Source organism: Orcinus orca, chromosome 8, assembly GCF_937001465.1.
Source record: "Orcinus orca chromosome 8, mOrcOrc1.1, whole genome shotgun sequence".
NCBI classification, from domain to species: domain Eukaryota; kingdom Metazoa; phylum Chordata; class Mammalia; order Artiodactyla; family Delphinidae; genus Orcinus; species Orcinus orca.
Genome location: NC_064566.1, coordinates 78,051,748 through 78,072,341, shown reverse-complemented (window position 1 = coordinate 78,072,341; position 20,594 = coordinate 78,051,748). Strand labels below are relative to the sequence as shown.

The following is a 20,594-nucleotide window of genomic DNA, read 5'->3' as shown; positions in this document are numbered from 1 at the left end:
GAGGAGCCGCAGCCGCAGTCCCCGAGAGCAGCCGGGGAGGCGTGTAGAGCCAGGGTCCGGAGGGAGCCTTCCCGGCCGCGCGGAGCGAAGTTGGCGAAGGAAGCAGGAGCTCCCGGCCGCCGGGCGCCGCGCGACTCTCGCCCCGCCTACCCTCTGCCGCTGAGGTTTGGCTGATTGGGCCGAGGCGGGCGGGCGGAGCGCGCAGGGCGGAGGCGGCGGCCGCGGGCGCAGAGACACCCTGTCCCGGGCCGCGGGGGCAGATGGTGTCCTATGTGGATAACAGCTTCCGCCAGGCGGTGATGAAGAACCCAGCTGAGAGGACCCCCCCAGTTGCTGACTGGATAATGACGCATTCTCGTAAGCGTTGGGATGGTGACGACAGGGGATCCTGCTGCCAACCGTCTTCAGAAAAATAAGCCCTCCTGATCCTTGGGACCATCAGACACTTAGGATCTAACGCTTGAAAGAGTTGCTTCGCATGTTAGGTATTGGATGCCATTTGTTCAAATCCAAATGCTCTCCTTCTCTGCCGCTGTTACTGTTTAATGAGGGGAGAAGAGAATAAAATAGACTCTTCCACTGGCTGCCTTGGGACAAGGCCCAGGAATGGCACCTGGTACCGTTATTTATTTTTTATTTTTTTCTGATGGAGCCGTCACATCTGGGGATTGTAGATAGATTGCACATATTCATCAAACGTGTGGAACATGGATGATACTTTTACAAGGAAAATTCATTTCACAGTGTCTCCAGAAAGTTCCTATTTTAAAGGGTTGCTTTATCAAAAACAAGGAATATCCTGCTTTGGTCGTGTTGCACTGCCTCTCATGTGCCTTCTGCGTCTGTTTGTTTTACAGTTGTCAATCAGTTTTCTGCGTCTGAAAATGCACGTTCCAGGGCTTCCCTGGTGGTGCAGTGGTTGGGAATTCGCCTGCCAGTGAAGGGGACACGGGTTCGATCCCTGGTCCGGGAAGATCCCACATGCCACGGAACAACTAAGCCCATGCACCACAACTACTGAGCCTGCGCCCTAGAGCCCGCGAGCCACAACTACTGAGCCCACGTGCCACAACTACTGAAGCCTGCGCACTTAGAGCCTGTGCTCCGCAACGTGAAGCCACCACAGTGAGAAGCCCGTGCACCACAACAAAGAGTAGCCCCCGCTCGCCACAACTAGAGAAAGCCCGCGCCCAGCAACAAAGACCCAACGCAGCCAAACATAAATAATAAATTAAATAAATAAATAAATAAAAGAAAATGCATGTTCCCAGTCACAGTGTGATGGAAAAGCAAATTTCAGTGAAATGTTTCAATGCCTTTCATTTTTTGAAGTTCCTAGTGAAATCACACATGCTGAGAATATTAGAACCTAGCAAGGTGGGTCAGAAATTATGTCAAAAGCCTTTAGTGGAAATTAGAGAGCGGGGAAGTGGTGTCTTTCGTTGGTTGATTAGAATAGTAATGACTCGAATGTGTGTGGGGGGGTCACCAAACAAGACTTGAAGAGACAAAACCTCCACTGTGACAGCGTGTGGATTGTGCCAAAGAAATGAACTGTTAAACTTTCCTGTTTCCGTGCCCGTTGTGGAGAACAGAGTGAAAACCGACCAGCACAGAACTTGGCCTGAGTCAGAAGTGGGCCAGCTACTACTGAACGGCAACGTGAAAGCTTCACTGAGGGTCTGAAAGCAGCACATTTCCTCCCACCACACCTTCATAGATCGTCACCTTAGAGAAACCTACCAAACATTTTGAACGTTCGTAAGTGTCTACCCTACTAACTTTGATGCTCATTTGGTTATTACTAACGCAAACTCATGTCTATTTATTATTGTTTTAAAGAGAAAGTAGTTGGAAATGTGTTCCATCTTTACCTGGCTTTTCAAAAATAATCTTCTAAAAGTTTGAAATTTACTCAAAAGTGAAAAAAAAGAAAGCATCACTGATGTGGTGGGGATTACTTGACCTCTGGCAACCATTACTGGGAGCCGGATGTGGGTGACTCTTGGGACTCTAGGCTGCTGTAAGGGTTCCTAGGTAAGAAAGAATGGTACACTGAATCTGAGGACATATTTCTTCTTTTATGTGAGGGGGAAGATAATCATGACTGTCTCTTGACCACTTCCCCAGTGTTGGCAGTATATAGAGAAACCTATATGCTGGGTTGGGTTTGTGTGTTCCTTGATAATCACAGTGGAAAGGTGAGGTGTTTTAATACTGTTAAAATTTCCTTCATATGGAGGTGCCCAGCTTGATCCTTCAGTTTTCCTGTCAGCCCTTTGTTAAACACTGGCCACATATAATGAGGGATAAATCAGGAACCTGACTATACCCAGCAACTCCCTACCTGAGAAGACCTTCCCAGTCGAAGTAAATCAATAATACTTTATTGTCGTTTAAGCTTTTTCTACTTTAACCTCCTTTTATTGCTATTTAATATGAAGATACCAGGAGATAAATTTTGTTGGTTCCATCTTTTTAAAAGTAAAGTCATCTCTCATGGCCGATTATCTAGAATATATGCTGTGGTTGCTCACCTGTTTTGTGAGCTGGATGTAGTTACAAAGATATATGTGTGGTGTGTATGATTCCAACTTAATGGTCTTTTTTTAACTCTCAGTTGTTTTTTTTCTTTCTTTCTTTCTTTCTTTCTTTTTTTTTTTTTTTTGCGATACACGTGCCTCTCACTGTTGTGGCCTCTCCCGTTGTGGAGCAGAGGCTCCGAACGCGCAGGCCCAGCGGCCACGGCTCACGGGCCCAGCTGCTCCGCAGCACGTGGGATCCTCCCCGACCAGGGCACGAACCCGCGCCCCCTGCATCGGCAGGCGGACTCCCAACCACTGCGCCACCAGGGAACCCCTAACTCTCAGCTTTATTACCAAGGACAGACTCTCAGACACTTCATTCAGTCCTCAATTCTTTTTTTTTTTAATATAAATTTATTTATTTATGGCTGCGTTGGGTCTTCGTTGCTGGGCGTGGGCTTTCTCTAGTTGCAGGGAGCAGGGGCTACTCTTCATTGTGGTGCGCGGGCTTCTCATTGCGGTGGCTTCTCTTGTTGTGGAGAACGGGCTCTAGGCGCGCCGTCTTCAGTAGTTGTGGCTCGCGGGCTGTAGAGCGCAGGCTCAGTAGTTGTGGCTCGCGTGCTCTAGAGCGCCAGCTTCAGTATTTGTGGCTCGCGGGCTCTAGAATGCAGGCTTAGTAGTTGTGGTGCACGGGCTTAGTTGCTCCACATCACGTGGGATCTTCCCGGACCAGGGCTCAAACCCGTGTCCCCTGCATTGGCAGGAGGATTCTCAACCACTGCACCACCAGGAAAGCCCCAGTCCTCAATTCTTCAGAGATTTTACCTATACATATTTTTGAAGCCACGATTGATTGATTGATTGATTGAAGAGCAATTAAAGGTCCTGCTTCATACAGTTCATACCTTGGGGACCAGGCTGAGTTTTGTCTCACATTTCCTTCCTGTTCTCAGTGAAGTGACCCTTCTTCACCCAGGCTCAAGCCTCACCTTTCTTATGAGGCCTTCCTACCCAACCCTGGCCCAGGCGTTCCTGCAGACTGAAGTGCTTTGTCACCACTGCTGCTGTCTGCTTCCTTCTCCAGATTCTGAGCACCTCACTTGCAGGACTCTCTTCGTTGGTTTTACAACTTGAATGTCCTGCCTATAACGAGATGGGGCTTTACGCAGTGAATGAGTATGTTTAAGGTAAGCGTGGGAGGGATGGAGGTGGCGTTTAATTGATGAGCAGGGCTGGATGGCAGTCTGGCAAGAAACACAGGGTTGCACATCGTGGACAGAGTTGGTTACGTACAATCCCCATATCAGTTGGAAACCATCTCCCTACTCTTGTTCTGGTATATCCTACTCACTAATTCACCCTCAGAGAGACAAAAAATCTATTTTACAGGCAAATCTGCACTGACCCTCAGGACCAGAATAGGTCTTTCTTTATATAAACTCTGGTCTTTTCTTACATAATAGTTTAAATTGCAAGAGATAAAGGAAGTGTTCAGTGCCATATTCCCAGCAGATAATGTCTTTATCTGCAGATAAAGACAGATAATGCCCAGTGTCTGGGCACTAAAATATTTGATGAGTGAATAAATTAATAAATGAGATGAGATGATTGTCTTATTGGCAGTAGGGTTTTGATTACGGTGTGCTACTCAATAATCTTTCCTACAGTTTACATAATATACAGTTTCCTTCCAAATTACATTTCTGAAAGGAACGTAGTTTTGAAACACTTATGATATCAAATATTTCTGATTAATAAGTGAGAATAGTCATTAAAAGAAATGTTATAAGCCACTGAAAACGACATAAAATGAATCAGAAGAATAGGAAATGTTGAAGAGAATATGGAATAAAAAACTTACTTCGGCCAGTGGTTCTCAAAGTTTGGTTCCAATTCAAACAGTATCATCATCACCTGAACCTTGGTAGAAATTCAAATTCTTGGCTTACACCCAAGACCTCCTGAATCAAAAGTCATGTGAGTGGGACCTGAAATCTGTAGTTTATCAGTCATTCCAGGTAATTCTGATGACTTCTAACGTTTGAGAAACACTGAATTAGGCTGATTTACAAAGAAACAAAGACTTCGGAAATTTCTTACTTCTCAGATCTAAAGTATCACTAGACACAAATTGATTTATTACCGTTGATTAACTATACTTTAATGATAAAAGCATAAAGGTGAAGATTAAGTTTGTTTTTAAATTTATTTTATTTATTTTTGGCTATGTTGGGTCTTGTTGCTGGGCGGGGGGCTTTCTCTAGTTGCGACGAGCGGGGGCTACTCTTCCTTGTGGTACACAGGCTTCTCATTGCGGTGGCTTCTCTTGTTGCGGAGCACGGGCTCTTGGCGCACAGGCTTCAGTAGTTGTGGCACGCGGGCTCAGTAATTGTGGCTCATGGGCTCTAGAGCGCAGGCTCAGTAGTTGTGGCGCACGGGCTTGGTTGCTCCGGGGCATGTGGGATCCTCCTAGACCAGGGCTCGAACCCGTGTCCCCTGCATTGGCAGGCAGATTCCCAACCACTGTGCCACCAGGGAAGCCCAAAGATTAAGTTCTTAAAGAGAATGTTGAGGATTCCAAAAATAAATTTGAATAACAGATTATTTTCATGGACAACACACATAGTCATATTTCTCGAATTGTTGACTACTTAAACTACACTTTTTTTTTTTGGTCTGGGGAAATACAGGAAACAGACAATATTAAAAAAAATTCCATATGTAGTTAGGTATAAAACTAATGAATTTAATTTACTTTCTTGAAAATTATTCAGAAAAGACATACAATCAGATTTGTAGGAATGTTATTTTTGGAATAACATTTTTTTGGAATAATTTGGAGGAATGTTATTTTGTACTTAAAATTCTGAATATATGTGGTATGATGAGATGATTTCAACATGATATATAGGCAGCACAGGACAGTGAACCCTGAGAAAGAGGAAACAAATGAGGGAAACCCAGTGATAGACCCACCTTACTGCCTGAAGATTTCTAGGTCACAACACAGGGTGGGGGGACCCTGAGTGTAGATGTGAGTTCAGGGAGGTCAAGGTGGTTGGAGTTCCCAGGACTGAAGTCTGGTTGAGGGTAAAGCTGCACAGAGAGACAGAGACAGACAGAGACAGACATCTCTAGAGGGCCCCAAAGGTGGAGTCTGCAGCTGAATGCCGGTCCATTAATGTTTGTGAGGAAATATTCCAGGTCAAGAAAAGAGGACCCCAAAGAGAACCAGTAGAACAATCCTGCATCTCACACAGGGCTGGGAATAGTTGTTTCCTCATTCACAATGGGAAATCCTTGAACTACATGGGATATAGGGGAGAGGACGTGGAAGGGGACTGGCCCTCTGGTGGGGAAATCAAGCCCAGATTAAAGACTTCTCTCTCCCCACTAACAGAGTTTAAAAGCACGCTTTGAAAGTCAAGATTTGTTCCAGAGTTAACCCCACTTCTACACTCCTGTGCAGCCATGACGTCTCTGGCACAAAGAGGCAAAGACAACAGAGAAATTAAAGGCGGTTCCACCCGCACTCTTCAAGTAACAGACACCCCTTCTCCCAATTACTCTGGCCTGAAGGAAGGGCTCTCCCAGGGCCACTGGTGCCCATGCCACTGGCACCACTCTGCCATTTTGCTGTTGCTACACAGCGCAGCTTCATGACTGAGCCTGGTCTTGGGTCAGGGGTGGGAGAGAAAACAAGAAAAAAATGAGACTTCCCACCTCCACACTTTTCTGTTTTCAGGGGCCTCTTTGCTGATCCTCTGATGGGAAAGAGAGGGTCTCTTGGAGTTTTTCTGTGAGCTCCTGCTGTGCAGTTCAGAGACTGGGGATTTTCTTTGGTCCTGGAGTAAAGCCAGGAAAGAAAAGAGCCATAGGAAAACCAAATTTTTGTCACTCAGTTCTTTGAGATTATAATTCATTAGACTGATGCGCCACCTGTGCAAGCACCAGGCTGACCTGGCTCTGCTCAGAGACACCCTCTGGTCTGAGTCTTCTTGTCCCTGACAGTCGATCACTCTCCCCAGCCTCTGCCACCCCCTGCCCTGCTGTGGAGCCGTCGGGCTCACATGAGCTTTCCACAGGTATCGGAGCAGTGGGCTATGGCAGTCTGGCCTCTGTCAGAGATCAGGACTTCTCCTGATGTGCTGCTGGGTAAACTACAGCAATGCCTCTCCCACCCCGCTCAGATGCCTCCCCAGTCCAAGAAGCCTCTGCATTCTACAGCCAGCTCTTCCCCGGGCCCTGGCAGCCCTTGGTCCAGTGCAGAGCTGCGATGTGAAGTATGCTTCATGGGGCTGGAGTGTTCGCTAGGCTCAGGCTGGGCACGTGCTGGGGCAGTTTTCAATCTGCCATTTCTGCCCTGCCAGGGGAGCCAGCAGGCACACACATACTCCTCACAAGCAGAGCCCAGGCCTCCCACATCCCTCCTGCTAGTCCCAGAGCAACTCCAATCAGCCAAAGGAGCTAGTCTTCCCTACACAATATTATACACTAAATGTCCAAAAGGGTTGTTTATGTACTTCTTAATGAAAGAAGTTTAATGAGAGAGCTTAAGATTTTAAAGAGAATGTTGGGGATTCAGAAAATTAGTGAAACATTTTGGAAAATAGATTATTTTCATGGAAGATATACACAGTTATATTTTTTGAGTCATTTGCTTACTACAAAAAGAAGAAAACTTCCTTTCTTTAGTTTAAAAAATACAGGAAACGAACAATAGCCAAAAAATACTCCAGATGCAAGTAGGTAAAACATTAGTGAGTTCAATTTACTTTCTAGAAGATTAGTCAGAAAAGACTTTGTAATCATATATGCATTATTGGATTATTTAAATTTCTGGGAATACAGTCCTAAAATGAGAGGATTCTAAGTGATTACTGTATACATATAAATTTTACACTAGACATGGATATCAGCAATATTAGAGCAGTGTCCTTTCCTGGGTCAAAATATCAAGTACATATTCTGAGATGTCAGTAGCAGATGTTATGATCTCAGGATGCTGTAACAATTAAGCCATGGCCCATTGGCACAAAGATGGAGAAAATGACCACAGGAACCAAAGAGAATGCCTCAAACTCTCCTGATGTATGAATGTCTGATTTATGCCTGAACAGGCACATATTGCATGTGGGTGTAAAATAGACTTCTCAATAAATCTGCTGTGGTATTTACCTAATGCCATCCACGAAAATCAATTTCATGTGGATTGAGTTCAATGGGAAAGACAAATTCATCATTTTAAAAGGAGTGAATATTAAAAGAAAATCTTTTTGACCCTTTTTTACACAGTGATTTCCTAATAAAGAAACAAAACACACAAATTGAATAAGAAAAATGATCAATTAACTACAAACATTAAGCATTTCTGTTATCAAAAGTCATCTTAATGGAAGAGAAATGCTGGGAAAAACACTGTAATCCATAAAACTAGCAAAGGATAAGTGACCAGAATATACCAAGAGACCTGACAATCTATAAGACCAATATAAGCCCACTACCCCAAGCACAGAAGGACAAAGCAATAAGTTCACAGGAAATAAAGGCAGATATACATAAAAAGATGCTCAAACTCATTGGAAATCAGAGAAATAAAAATTAAAATCACAATCACTAACTTCAGATATTTTTTAAAATAACATTTATAATATTAATATTATTTTAATTACATTAAAATAATATTTTTTAAAAACTATTAAGCTCTGGTGATGACAAGAAGAACCCAAAATATCTCATGTTATGGGAGTAAAAATTGATACAATTCTTTTGGAAATCAATCTCTAGTGAAATTCAAATTGAACATATTTAGAATCCTGACTGAATAATCTAGACAAGAACAAGTGCTATATGTGGCAGGTACAAATTGGTCATAACAACATAATATACAATCACCAAAATAATAATAAAAAAGAAACTCTGGCCAATCTCAATTCCATTACTGGTGAAATGGCTAAGTAAACCTAAGTATAGTCTCATTAAAGAATGTCATATGTCCTGATTTCAAACTATATTCCAAAGCTACAGTAATCAAAGTGATATGGTACTGGCATAAAAAAATAGATAGACCAATAGAACAGGATTGAGAGCCAGGAAATTAACCTGTGCATATACAGTCAACTAATCTTTGACAAGACCAAGAACACACAGTGAGGAAATGATAGGTTCTTCAATACATGATGTTGGGAGACTTTTAAGTTCCTTCCTGCATAGGGCAGTGCTTAGGTGTTACCAGGGTTAAGAAGTGCTCAAAGGAATTAGGAAAGCTCTTGGACTTTCCCAGCAGTCCAGTAGTTAAGAATCCCCTTCCACCGCAGCGGGTGTGGGTTCAATCCCTGGTCAGGGAACTAGATCCCACATGCCTAGCAGCTCTGCCCACCCCCCCAAAAAAAACAAAGGAAAGCTCTTATCCAAAGCACTGGGTGGGTGCTCAGCAATACTGAAGCAATCCTGACTTCAGGCTTCTAAAACACTGGACCCACGAGGGTTGTGGGATCCAGTGCCAGGGGTCCTTAGCCCCTGAATGGGAACATCTAAACCTGGGAGTCACCTAGCAAGGCAGGGTCCTGATGGACCGTAGTGACCATGATCCTGGAATTCTCACCCCTCTTCCTTCTTGACCCAGCACTGACTCATTTGCCTCAAAGGTCATGGGATTCCTCTTCTTCTAAGTCAGATCAGTGCTTAGTAACCACCCAGAAGAGCTTCTCTTTCCAGTGGGTACTTCCTGCCATGGGGATGGGATAGAGGGGGAACACTCATCCCACATTACCCTTTGCTGGGACCCACAGCTTACAGTGCAACCAGGGCTTAGAATCTAGTTTCCAGAAACTCAAATGGAAGCCCCCACCGCAACATCATCAAAACCTGGCATACATCATTTATTCGGCAAAACAAATATCTAGCAAAGGCCAATGTTGATAAACTTGACAGTCTAGATGAAACGGGTAAATTCATTGGAAGATACACACTACTAAAGCCCACTGAAGATAAAAGTAAGTAAAATGAATAGCTGGATACCCATTAACAGAATTGAATCTGTAATTTAATAAATTACTCTCAGACTTCTCTTTTGAGCAAAAATGAAGCAGCAGGGATGGGATTTGCTCTTCTATCTTAAACAAGGACAACCCAGAAATGTGACATATAAAGGCAACAGTTTTCAGACATTTGACAATAAGCATCGCAGGAGAGTAAACTTAGAGAGAGGGACCAAAGCAGGGGAGCCTTGTGACAGTCCCATTTTACTGCCTGGAGATTTCTAGACTTGTCACAGGGAGGGGGAACCAAGACAGAGCCCAGTGGTCTCCCTGAGTTGAAGAGACAGGGTTGGAAGTTCTGTAAAACCAAGGTGGCTGGAGTTCCCAGGACTGAGTACTAGTTGAGGATAGAGTTGCACAGAAGAGAGCTCCAGAGAGCTCCCACAGCAGGAGCCTACATCTGAGTACAGATCAGTGAATGCTTGTGAGGAAAATATCCAAGATCAAGGAAAGAACCACCCCAAAGGGGTAGATGGAACAATACCTCAGATCACACAGGGCTGGGAATAGTTCCGACTATCCAGAGTGAAAAACCCTCACGGTACAGGGCATATCTTTTAGAACACTAAGGAAGCAGGGGGGTTGGTATTGTCCCAGTGGTGGGGAAAATCCAGCCCAGATTAAAGACTTCTCTGCTTTCTCCTTACACCGTTTATAAGCAAGCCTTGAAAACCGGAGATTCTTCCAGAGTTAACACCACCTTCTGGCCCCTATAGGACTGTGGTGGTCCTCAAGTCAAAGCAACAATAGAAAACACTTAAGAAGATTTCACGCACACACCCCACTTTGGACAATAGGGGCCTCTTTCTGCAGTTCCTCTGGAAAAAGGAAAAAAGGGCTCTCTTGGGACAAAGCCTCCCCATCTGCCATTTTACTGTTGCCACTCACTGTACCTTTTTGACAGTGGCTGATCTTGGGGCAGCACTGGAAGAGAAAAAGAGAAGCTGAAAAGAGAAAAGGTGATTTCCTCTCACACTTTCCTGTTTGCAGGACCCTCTTTTCCTGGTCCTCTGACTAGAAACCAGGTGTTTATGTTTGAGCTTTTGCTGCATGCTTATGCTGTGCAGATCAGAGAACTGAGTCTTCCTTCAATTCAGTCAATGCCAGGAAGGAGAAGAGGAAAAATAATTCCACCAACTCACCTCCACTGTGGGTAATTATTCAAGTCTTAACTTCTCTCCTCATTTCACTTTCTAGTTTTAATTTTTCACATTCCTCACATGGTTAATTTTAATGGTCAGTTCAGAGTTTTCAGTTGTAATCTGTAGGTGAGACAGACTATGGAGAATTTCTTCCATTTTGGCCAGTGCCAGAGTCAATACAAAACTTTTCAATATGCAACAATTCTTGGACCCCTTCCAAAGATGAGGGCATTATTAGATTGCTTTAAATCCCTAAGCAAATATCTGGAAATCTAGTTATAATTTCTTTTCCACTACAGCTTCATAGAAATACATATAATCCCCAAATTCTTCCCTAAGCAACTTCTCAGAGAGAGAGCAAAAGTTGGAGAGATATACTCCAATAAAGATGTAAAAAAAAAAAGATGGAGAGATGGAAGGAGAAAGGGGAGTGGGAAGAGAAAGATTGATTCTTCTAAAAGAGAAGAAAAAGAAAAAATTGTTTTTCCTTATGATAAGCTCTCCTAGAATCTACTCTTTTAACAGCTTTCCTATCTATCATACATCAGTGGTAACTAGAGTCATTATGTTGGACAACACATCCCCAAAGAGATTGATTTCAATGTCTGATCACTTTACAAAGTTGTAAGATCTAAGTCAGTGACACTCTCTGAAATGAAATTTCACTGTTAACAGCTTGGATGTTTTGTGCATGTAAGAAATAAAGTTTATTGTCCATCCTTGAAAATGTATATTCAAGGTATTTTCACTCTACATATCTTCCTTAAAAGTACTGCAGTATCCAAGCATCTAGGTCTTATTATCTATACTACTACCACTCTGATAAAATATGTGTATGTTCCTAAAAATCTCTGTTCATCATTGAGAGCTACTAATAGCAACATTGAGGAATCAGATCATACACAGTCTATATTTTGCCAGTTAAAATGAATTTCTGAGCCATGTACCTGAACAATAACTTAATTCACATCTTTATTTAATATTTCTCATCGTTTCTTGAGCTGCTAATTGTGTCTACATTAGAGTAACTTTTTTTTTGGTTATATAGCCTTTGCTTTTAATAATTTTCCTACACATTCATTCATTTGTTCCAATATATTTTTGATGTCTCTCATATCCTTAACCTGGTGTTTCATCCCTGGAATGTGGCTGGGAAGAGGACTAACGTTGGCCTTCGCTTCTTGCAGTCTGCAAACTAGAAAAGAAGACCCAAAATCTATTGTGAGTTTTACAAAGAGAAAGAACAAGCTGTTCTTGAGGTCATATTATGATTGACCTAATCTAGTTTGGTAAACTGAGGATTAAAAGAGGAATAGGATTTAGCCAGATGAGTGCAGGGAGAAGAGAATTCTATGCTGCCCTTGAGTTTTGACAAGGACTCTCTGGAAGGAGAAGCCTCTGTGCTTTTTGTTCATGCATTTGGCTGAGTTTCCACACCCATGTATTCTTTAATCTCTAGCAACTTCAGATGGCAAATGAAAAGTACATGTATCCTACCCAATAAAATAAAAGAGATTACTTTTATTTAAATAAAACAGGAAAGACAAATGTACATCGTTAACATTATCACCACTTTAAAAAATAACGCAGCCATGATAGCTCCTGAAGGTAAAATGAAGTTAAACACAGTGAAGTATACTTGATTTTCCCCATTCTAGAAGTCCCCAGGATAGAAGCCCCTCAGCTATTAGAATTGCCGAGACCTTGGTCAGGTTTGTGAGCTGTTCCTGATCATTTGGGTCCACACCAAATGAAAGGTCTGAGAGGGAATGAGAAAGAGCGTGAGAGGAAATTACAAATGAGGGAACTTCTGGCAACATTAATAAAGCTTATTATACCACATTCATAATCTAGAAACACCCCTATCCAGCCCTGGGGTCTTTGGATATAGTGGGGTAAGAGTGGGAATGTAGAAAAGAGACTGAAATGGTCCTCCACGCTGACACACAGAAGTAGAAAAATATCCTCAGAGTTAAGTAGCATATCATTCCTACTTGTCCAGGATTCCTTGCAAAGTCCTATAATCCAGTTACGAGAGTTTCCCACATTCACCTCCCAGTAATGTTTGCCAGTGGTGAAGGTCTGAGCACCCCATGAAGGAGTATTCTCTGAACTTGCTGGATTACGGGGCACATCTTGATGGTCAGGACTGCACTGCAAACGTCTCAGGTCTTCAGTCAGAGCCACATGACAATTTCTTATTTTATGATCCAACGTAACATACACTTCAGTAAAAAGAAAACAGCAAAGTCAAAGAACAGAGTTTTAAAGTTCTGAGGGACAGACAATTGTGGCGGTATTGTGGCAGAGGTTTAGCAACCAAATCTCTGGAACAAAGAAAAGCTGGTTTGTCTTATTTGCTGGGAATATTCCAGCCCACCGTGACCATTTTCAAGGTGCCAGCCATTTAGTAATTGCTCCTAAAATTCTGGAACTTGTTACAATTCGCTCCCATGAGTGTGTCAGTACGAGCTAGCTCCAGAACACCCCTTTACCAAAGGTGACTAGACAGAGTGTGTCACTGGAAATCCAGAGAAAGAACAGGAAGGGCTTCTTGTCTATCTAAAGAGCCAGAAAATCTCTAATCGTACAACTAGATGAAGGACAATTTTGAGAATACATAAAGATGTGGGATATCAGGCTCTGGCTTATTTTTACTAACTAACTCCTCAAAAACTGGGGAGTTCATTCATAGATGTCAAGAAAATAGCAAAAAAACAAAGAAAAAAAAAAAGAAAATAGCAAAATGGCCCTTAATTCACTTAAGTCCTCTCATTAATCCACTCTCACAAAATAAAATAGTAATCAATATATTATACATTATACTTTAAATATGATATTGTTTTTATTTTTAGTCCTAAATAGTGATCACATTGCTTAACATTTAAGCAAGCAAAAATAAAATAAACCAAAACCCCATCTGTGCCTTTTTTTAGAAGTGATTTCTCTCTTAGGATTTCTAATGGAGCCACCGCTGAATCAGAATCCAACTCATCCCATCTCAGGCCTGCTTCTCCTTTGTCTGCCAGGCTCACCCTTCAGTTGCATTTGTCTTAAGGGTACCTCTATGCAACAAATCATGGGTTCAATTTGTTTTGTGGCTGTACTTGTTGTATATAAAAATACTTTTAAGCTTTTTAAAAGTCTTGTGATTTTTCAAATGTAATTATTACATTCAATATTCAGATAAACATTTAAATAACAACATTAAGGTGATTCTAAGAATCTGAATATCTGCATATAACCACAGTTAACTACAAGATGAAATACACTGAATGGATATGCAGTTTTATAGGGCAGAGTGTTCTTTTTTTAAAAAATTTTAACTCACCACAAGTAACTATATAAGAAACTGTCATATTCGATTGATTGTTTTTGACAGGCTTCAGTTAGCTTTCTGACTGATAATTAACAATAAATTATAAAGTTAGTTATAAAGCAGTGCCTGCTTCCCTGTTCTCTACAAAGAACAGACAGAGCAATGAAGAGAGATCACCAGCATGTATCTAGTCGTGAAGGAAATATTACTGCCTTCACCCAGAGAGCTGCCTCTTACCTCGGAAGCTGTTAAGCCTTTCCAACATCCCAGTGATGGCCCATGTACTGAGCTGTGGGTCCATAGGCTGAGGAATGTACAGCTGCATTAACTGACTCCTGTAAAAAAAAAAAAAAAAGACCCACTTACTAACAGGCCCAAAGGTACCATTAGCAGTCCACTGATGGTGCTGCATCAGAATCCTCATAATTAGGTTTGAACGGTGTGAATCTAACTCCTCAGATGGAGGAACACTACAGTTGCTATTATATTTTACAATCTGTTTCCCTGCTCTTAGCATATCAATCTTAGTAGAATATGTCACCTCAATCATAATTGTGTCTGTTTCCTCCCTTCTAGCTTCCCTAGGGGATCCACACAGCAATTCTCATTTAATTCCTGAAATCTAATAGGTGGCAAATAGTTAGAATTTGCCATCTGATACACATATGGATCCTCAGCACTATCGTATGTTCTTTCTTGATGATTCTACCTCCCTCCTCGTCTCAGCATCCGTCAACCTGCTGCCTCTCTGAGCTTATCTGCCTTTCCCATAGATGACCAGGAATAATCCTCAAATATCGATAATTAGAATTTGGAAATTAGGGGGCAGGAAAAATAGTTGTCTCTTTGCAACTTCTACAGTAAGGCTTGCAACTGAAACTACACTCCCCTCAACCCTACTTTCACCTAAGGGTAGACTATATAAAACCTGGCAGACTTTTAGAGAAGGAAGGAATAAACGCAGACAGAAAGAAACTTCTCATTAAAAAGGGAGGGTCCATCTCAACAGAAATAGCCTGATCACTATCACAATTACCATGATTTGAATAGGGGACAAACTTACCTTTTCATTGTGTCTCCCACACCCTGTAAAGAGAAAGAAAGGAAGGCTTAGCTTTCAGCAAAAGCTCTCCTGTTTAGTCTAGTTTGAGGATATGAGATTATACTGGGAAATTCACTATCTCCAGTTTTCTTCCTTGGGGAAAATCATTTGCCATTTCCCTTATCCTTAAAAAGATGAAACCCAGTCTCACACTTACATACAGTTGATAAAATCATACTCTTGATAAAATTGAAAGTCAGAAGATGTTCTTAGGGTGCACGAATGGCTGTGCTTTGTTGTAATCTACAGCAGGATTCACAGCGTTCCCCAAAGTTCTTATAAGGGTGTGAAAGCTAGAACCTCACAACAGAAAGAAGGCATACATCCCATATTCACACATATTACCAAGTACACATACAAAGTTAAATTATCTGCTCACAAGCTGCTCTCTTGCAGCTGGTCAGAAACTGCAAATATAGTCGTCCCTGAGTATATGAGGGGAATTCATTCCAGGACCCCTTGTATACCAAAATCCATGGATGCTCAAATCTCTTATATAAAATGGCACAGTATTTCCATATAATGTATGCACATTTTCCTGTATACTTTAATCACCTCTAGATTACTTATAATACCTAATATAATGTAAATGCTGTGTAAGTAGTTGTCAGCATTGACAAATTAAAGTTTTGCTTTTTGGAAATTTCTGGGTTTTAAAAATATATATATTTTCCATCGGCAGTTGGTTGAATCCCCGGATGTGAAACCTATAGGGATATGGAAGGCTAACTGTATAGTAGAGGAATAGAACAAGAAGGTTTGGGAGATTTTCTTCTGGATCTGTTACTTGAACCTTTCCACACAGTTATCCTTCTTCCATATAAGGCAAGAGTGATGTTTCGTCTCCAGATTATACTGGAGGAGCAAAACTCGCCATCATAGAGGCAGAAGAAGAATCTGGACTTTGGAACCAGAAAAATAATGGAGGCCAAAAAGGATGTAACTCCAGTGGATATAAATGCTTTCCAAGCAGGCTGGTGTTCAGCACCCTAACGTCCTTCCTCAGTCCTTACCTGGAGCATGTCCACGTCTGCTTTAAGGCACAGTTCCTTCAGCTCCTCATATATTCTTCTCAGGAGTTTCCCCATATGAACCATTCTGGCTACATTTCTCCTGAGTCGCTGAAAAACAATCTTGCCTTCAATTGCCAACATCTCTAAATGTTTTTGCTTTTCTTCCTGGAGATATTGATATACCTTAGGGTATTCAGCTCCTATCATCACCATCCGTAGATTTACAAAACCCTGCAGTGACATTGGATTAATTAGATCATGTATCTGGATGGTTTTATTCTTCTCTTATCATCTATTGTCTACGTGTTATGTATAGAATACTTGTCTTAGTTTGTTTGGGCTACTATAACAAAAGCACAATAGACTGCATAACTTATAAATAACAGAATTTACTTCACACAGTTCAGTAAGGTAGGAAATCCAAGATCAGTGCCAGCAGATTTGGTGTATAGTGAGAGCCACTGACTAGATAGCTATCTTTTTGTTTTTGTTTTTGTTTAAAAATGATTAGAATATATTCCACTTTACAAAGCACATTCACATACTTGGTTTTCATTTTTTTACCATATGCATGTATATTTTTTATTGAAGTGTAGTTGATTTACAATATTGTATTAATTTCAGGTATACAGCAAAGTGATTTGGTTATACATACATATATATATGCATATATCTATATTCTGTTTTTTCCCAATTCTTTTCCATTATAGGTTATTACAAGATATTGAATATAGTTCCCTGTGCTATAAAGTAGGTCCTTGTTGTTTATCTATTTTATATATAGTAGTGTGTATATGTTAATCCCAAACTCCTAATTTATCCTTCCCTCACTTTCCCCTTTGGTAACCATAAGTTTTTTTCTATGCCTGTCGGTCGATTTCTGGTTTGTAAATAAGTTCATTTGTATCATTTTTATTTTTAGATTCCACATATAAGTGATATCATATGATATTTGTCTTTCTCTGACTTAATTCCCATAATATGGTAATCTCTAGGTCCATCCATGTTGTTGCAAATGGCATTATTTCATCCTTTTTCGTGGCTGAGTAGTATTCCATTGTATAAGTATACTACGTCTTCTTTATCCATTCATCTGTTGATGGACATTTAGGTGGCTTCCATGTCTTGACTAGATAGTCATCTTTTGGTTGTGTCCTCACATGGCAGGAGGGGCAAGCCTCCACAGGGCTTCTTTTATAAGAATCCCACTCATAAGGACTCTGCCTTCATGACCTAATTACCTCCCAAAGGCACGACCTCCTAACACCATCACTTTGGGGGTTAGAATTTCAACATTTGAACTTGGTGGGGGGGTGATGGGAGAACCCAAACTTTTGGACCATACCTTCTGTTTTCTCTGCTCCAGAAGGATGGGTTCTCAGAGAACTGCTGGTTCACTCCCTTCGCTTCTTTAGGTCTCTACCCTGATGTAACGTTCATAATGAGTCTTCCCTGACCAGCATACTTTCTCCCCAAGCCTGTACTATTTATACACATCCCTGCTTTAATTTTCTCCCAAGAACTTTACAAATGTGAGGTATTATAAATGTTACTCTTTTTTATTTGTTACATGACTTCTCTTACTAGATTATAACCAACTGAGGTCAGTGATTTTCTTCTTTTTGTCCATTTCTGTATCTCTTTGTGGGCCTAGAACAGTGAGCAATGCATCATATGCCCTCCTATGAATGAGTGGTTTATTAGAAAATCCATCCTAAATGATCAAGATAATTTTATTATTGCCTTTGGTATTTTCACAGCACTGTATACAGATTTCTGTTTAATGACATATTCTATACCATAGCCTGTTGATATGTCTTCTTTAGAAGTGATTGAGTTCTTTGAAAATAAAAATGTAGTTTATTTTTATTAAACCTTCAGTTTCAGGTTCCCAGTTCATATATCTGAATCAATGAATGATACAACCCAAAATCCTTAGGTAGACATTCACAATCTTGCCATGGTTATAATTACATTTCTAGCCATAACTCTCACTGCCTGCTTCATACCCTATGTACTAATTAATAGGAGCTACTTGCAGGTCCCAGACAGTTCCATGATTTGTCTCATTTTTAGCTTTCTTGTCCCTTCGGTGTCTGTGTCATAAATACCCATGAATTTACAGATTCTACTAACACATTAGCATTGGGATGATTTTTACTTGTTTGAGAAGATTTTCTTAACATTCAAAGTTTATTAATCTCCTACAGAACTCTACTTTTACCTCCATCCCAGTGACCATTGCATTTTGTTTTGTGATACTGCATTTTCTTGTCCCTGCTAAAGTACAATATTAGTGGTAGACATTGCTTTATCAAGAAAATCAGGAAAAATCTTTTAGTTACATTTTGGGTTCATTCAACATGAAATCCTATATTGAAGGTCATGTATGTAGCTCTCTCTGATCACTCACTCAGGGGACATTATGATTTAATTCAAGTTCTTCCACTGTAAGTTACGAGGCTATTTGTCCCAAGCTGGTTCCAGTGGATACAGGGTCTATTGCTTACCTCCCATACTCTGAATATGTTGGTCACTTTTTTTATATTTCTCTGATTTTCTTTTTTCTTTTTCCAAATAGATTTCATTTGCATCAGAAGGTTCTCCTGCAAAATAACCATAAATTGGAGTACTAGAAAAGCAAAGGTAGTACATTTCAGATACTTAAAAGAAGATAGAAGGGTATGAACATGGGACAAACAGTAAAGAGAGCAGAGATGTCAGTGATTTTCCTGGGGAACACTAACTGATAAATCTGAGAGATCAACCAAAAACAGAATGCCTAAATTTAGAAAATGTAATCTATTATCTGAGGAATCTAACACTGATATTGTAGTAACCTGGTCAATTTTCAGAAGTGAATCTTGCTTTATATTTAATTGTGAAATATTAGCCCTCAGTTTTCCTAAGGCACTATAAGAAAATATTGGCCAGTGTTTCTAAATCTTCTATAATTAGAACAGCATCATCGTAATCATAGTTGTAGGAGCCAATGACTGTTACTGAAACTAGAGATTTATCCAGCACGTTACTTACACTGAAATACCAGCACCCTAATTCTCATCAATTTCATCATCATTCCTGTCTTTCAGCCCAACAGAATTTAAACTTCAGGAGAACAAGAATGTTGTCTAGTTTCTTCACCGCTTTATCCCTAGATTTCAGAATAGTGCCTGGCACATGGTGTTTAGAAATTCGATTTGTTTCCTACATAAAATAATAATAACAATCAATGTATTTGCCTCATTGCCTATCAGATACAGGGTCGTCCACATTTCAAAGTGCATTCAGAGATATCACTTACCCTGTAGTGCTCTGCAACCTGCTTTACTGGATAGTGTTCATGCGTGGCATGCTCTGGGGAATGAGAGCAGAACAAACACAGCAGGCTCTTGTCAGTTTGACAGAAGTAGAGCTTTATCACTTGGTGTATCCTACACATCTGCTTGGCCGAGCTAGGTAACTGGCAGACAACTGATCCTCTGGTAGGAAGAATACGTTCCTTAGCAAAAATAGTGCTTTTGAAGTCCATTTTCGGAGATACTGCCTTGCACACAGGACAGCAAGGAGCTGTTTGGACATCTTCCCACAAGAGACAGAGGCAAGGAGTACAAAATCTGTGCCCACAGCTAATGGTGACAGGGTCTGTGAAATTGTCCTTGCAGATGGAGCAGATGAACTCACTGGGGAAACACTGCGTGAAAGCAGATTCCATGTTTCTGAGAAAATAAAAGGAAAGGACATTCTTTACCCTTGGCATGTGAGTTGAGCTTTGAGCCTTCTCTCACTAATACACATATGTACTGTAGGAGGACAGGCCATGTTTTGAATAGGATGGCGAGGCACAAAGAGAGTCCTACAGACTGGTAAAATGCATTATTATTTTCTTACATTGGCCTCCAGCACTACTTCTCATTTCCCTATTAGAAATCCAGGATTTTTCACATATATTATCTCTCTTTCAAAGACAAAGAAATCAGAGGTTCTGGGCTCATTCATAGGCAGTGGGTCATATTGTGTCCAAAACTATCATAATTTCCCCCTTTTTTCCTCTCTCTGATTGGTTAGCACAGGGTATTTGTTCCAATTCTGGCCAATGAAATAAGAAACTAAGACTCCTAGGACAATTCCAGAAAAGATTTTCTTGCTTCAGAAGAGATGCGTGGAATTTAAAAAAAAAAAAACCTGCCTTTTCTGTTTCTGGACATTTCTTGGATACAATACCCATTTGCATAGCCATCTTGTGGTCACAACGTGAACTAGCCTAAGGAGAAAAGACAATAGTCTAAGGATAACAAAAAAGATGGAAAGAAACTGCGTTCTTAACAATGACATTGAACAATAGTTAACCGAATTCTGGAGACGCCAATTTCTGACTAAATTAACACAAATCCCTATACTAAAGACCTAACAGAAGAAAGTTTGTGCTCACTACTGCATAAAAAAAGAACTT

General features: G+C 40.9%; 1 protein-coding gene across 1 annotated transcript; it reads right to left on the bottom strand.

Moving 5' to 3' along the window:
- Nucleotides 1-11,105: 11,105 nt before the first annotated feature.
- LOC101277390 (tripartite motif-containing protein 77-like) lies at nt 11,106-20,154 on the bottom strand. Its single transcript, XM_033412094.2, has 6 exons — nt 19,446-20,154; nt 18,652-18,747; nt 16,142-16,372; nt 15,090-15,112; nt 14,264-14,361; nt 11,106-12,932 (listed from the first exon to the last, which is right to left on the bottom strand). The coding sequence occupies exons 1-6, from the start codon at nt 19,899-19,901 to the stop codon at nt 12,439-12,441; spliced, it is 1,398 nt and encodes a 465-aa protein (XP_033267985.2). The 5' UTR covers nt 19,902-20,154; the 3' UTR covers nt 11,106-12,438.
- Nucleotides 20,155-20,594: the final 440 nt, after the last annotated feature.

Excerpts from the sequence above, each read along its gene's own strand:
- LOC101277390 (XM_033412094.2), bottom strand. The coding sequence starts at position 19,901 with ATGCCAAGGGTAAAGAATGTCCTTTCCTTTTATTTTCTCAGAAACATG. Across the intron at positions 18,748-19,445 it reads AGGTTGCAGAGCACTACAGG|GAGAACCTTCTGATGCAAAT; the intron begins GTAAGTGATATC and ends GTTATTTTGCAG. Across the intron at positions 15,113-16,141 it reads CAGACGTGGACATGCTCCAG|GGTGTGGGAGACACAATGAA; the intron begins GTAAGGACTGAG and ends TTCTCTTTACAG.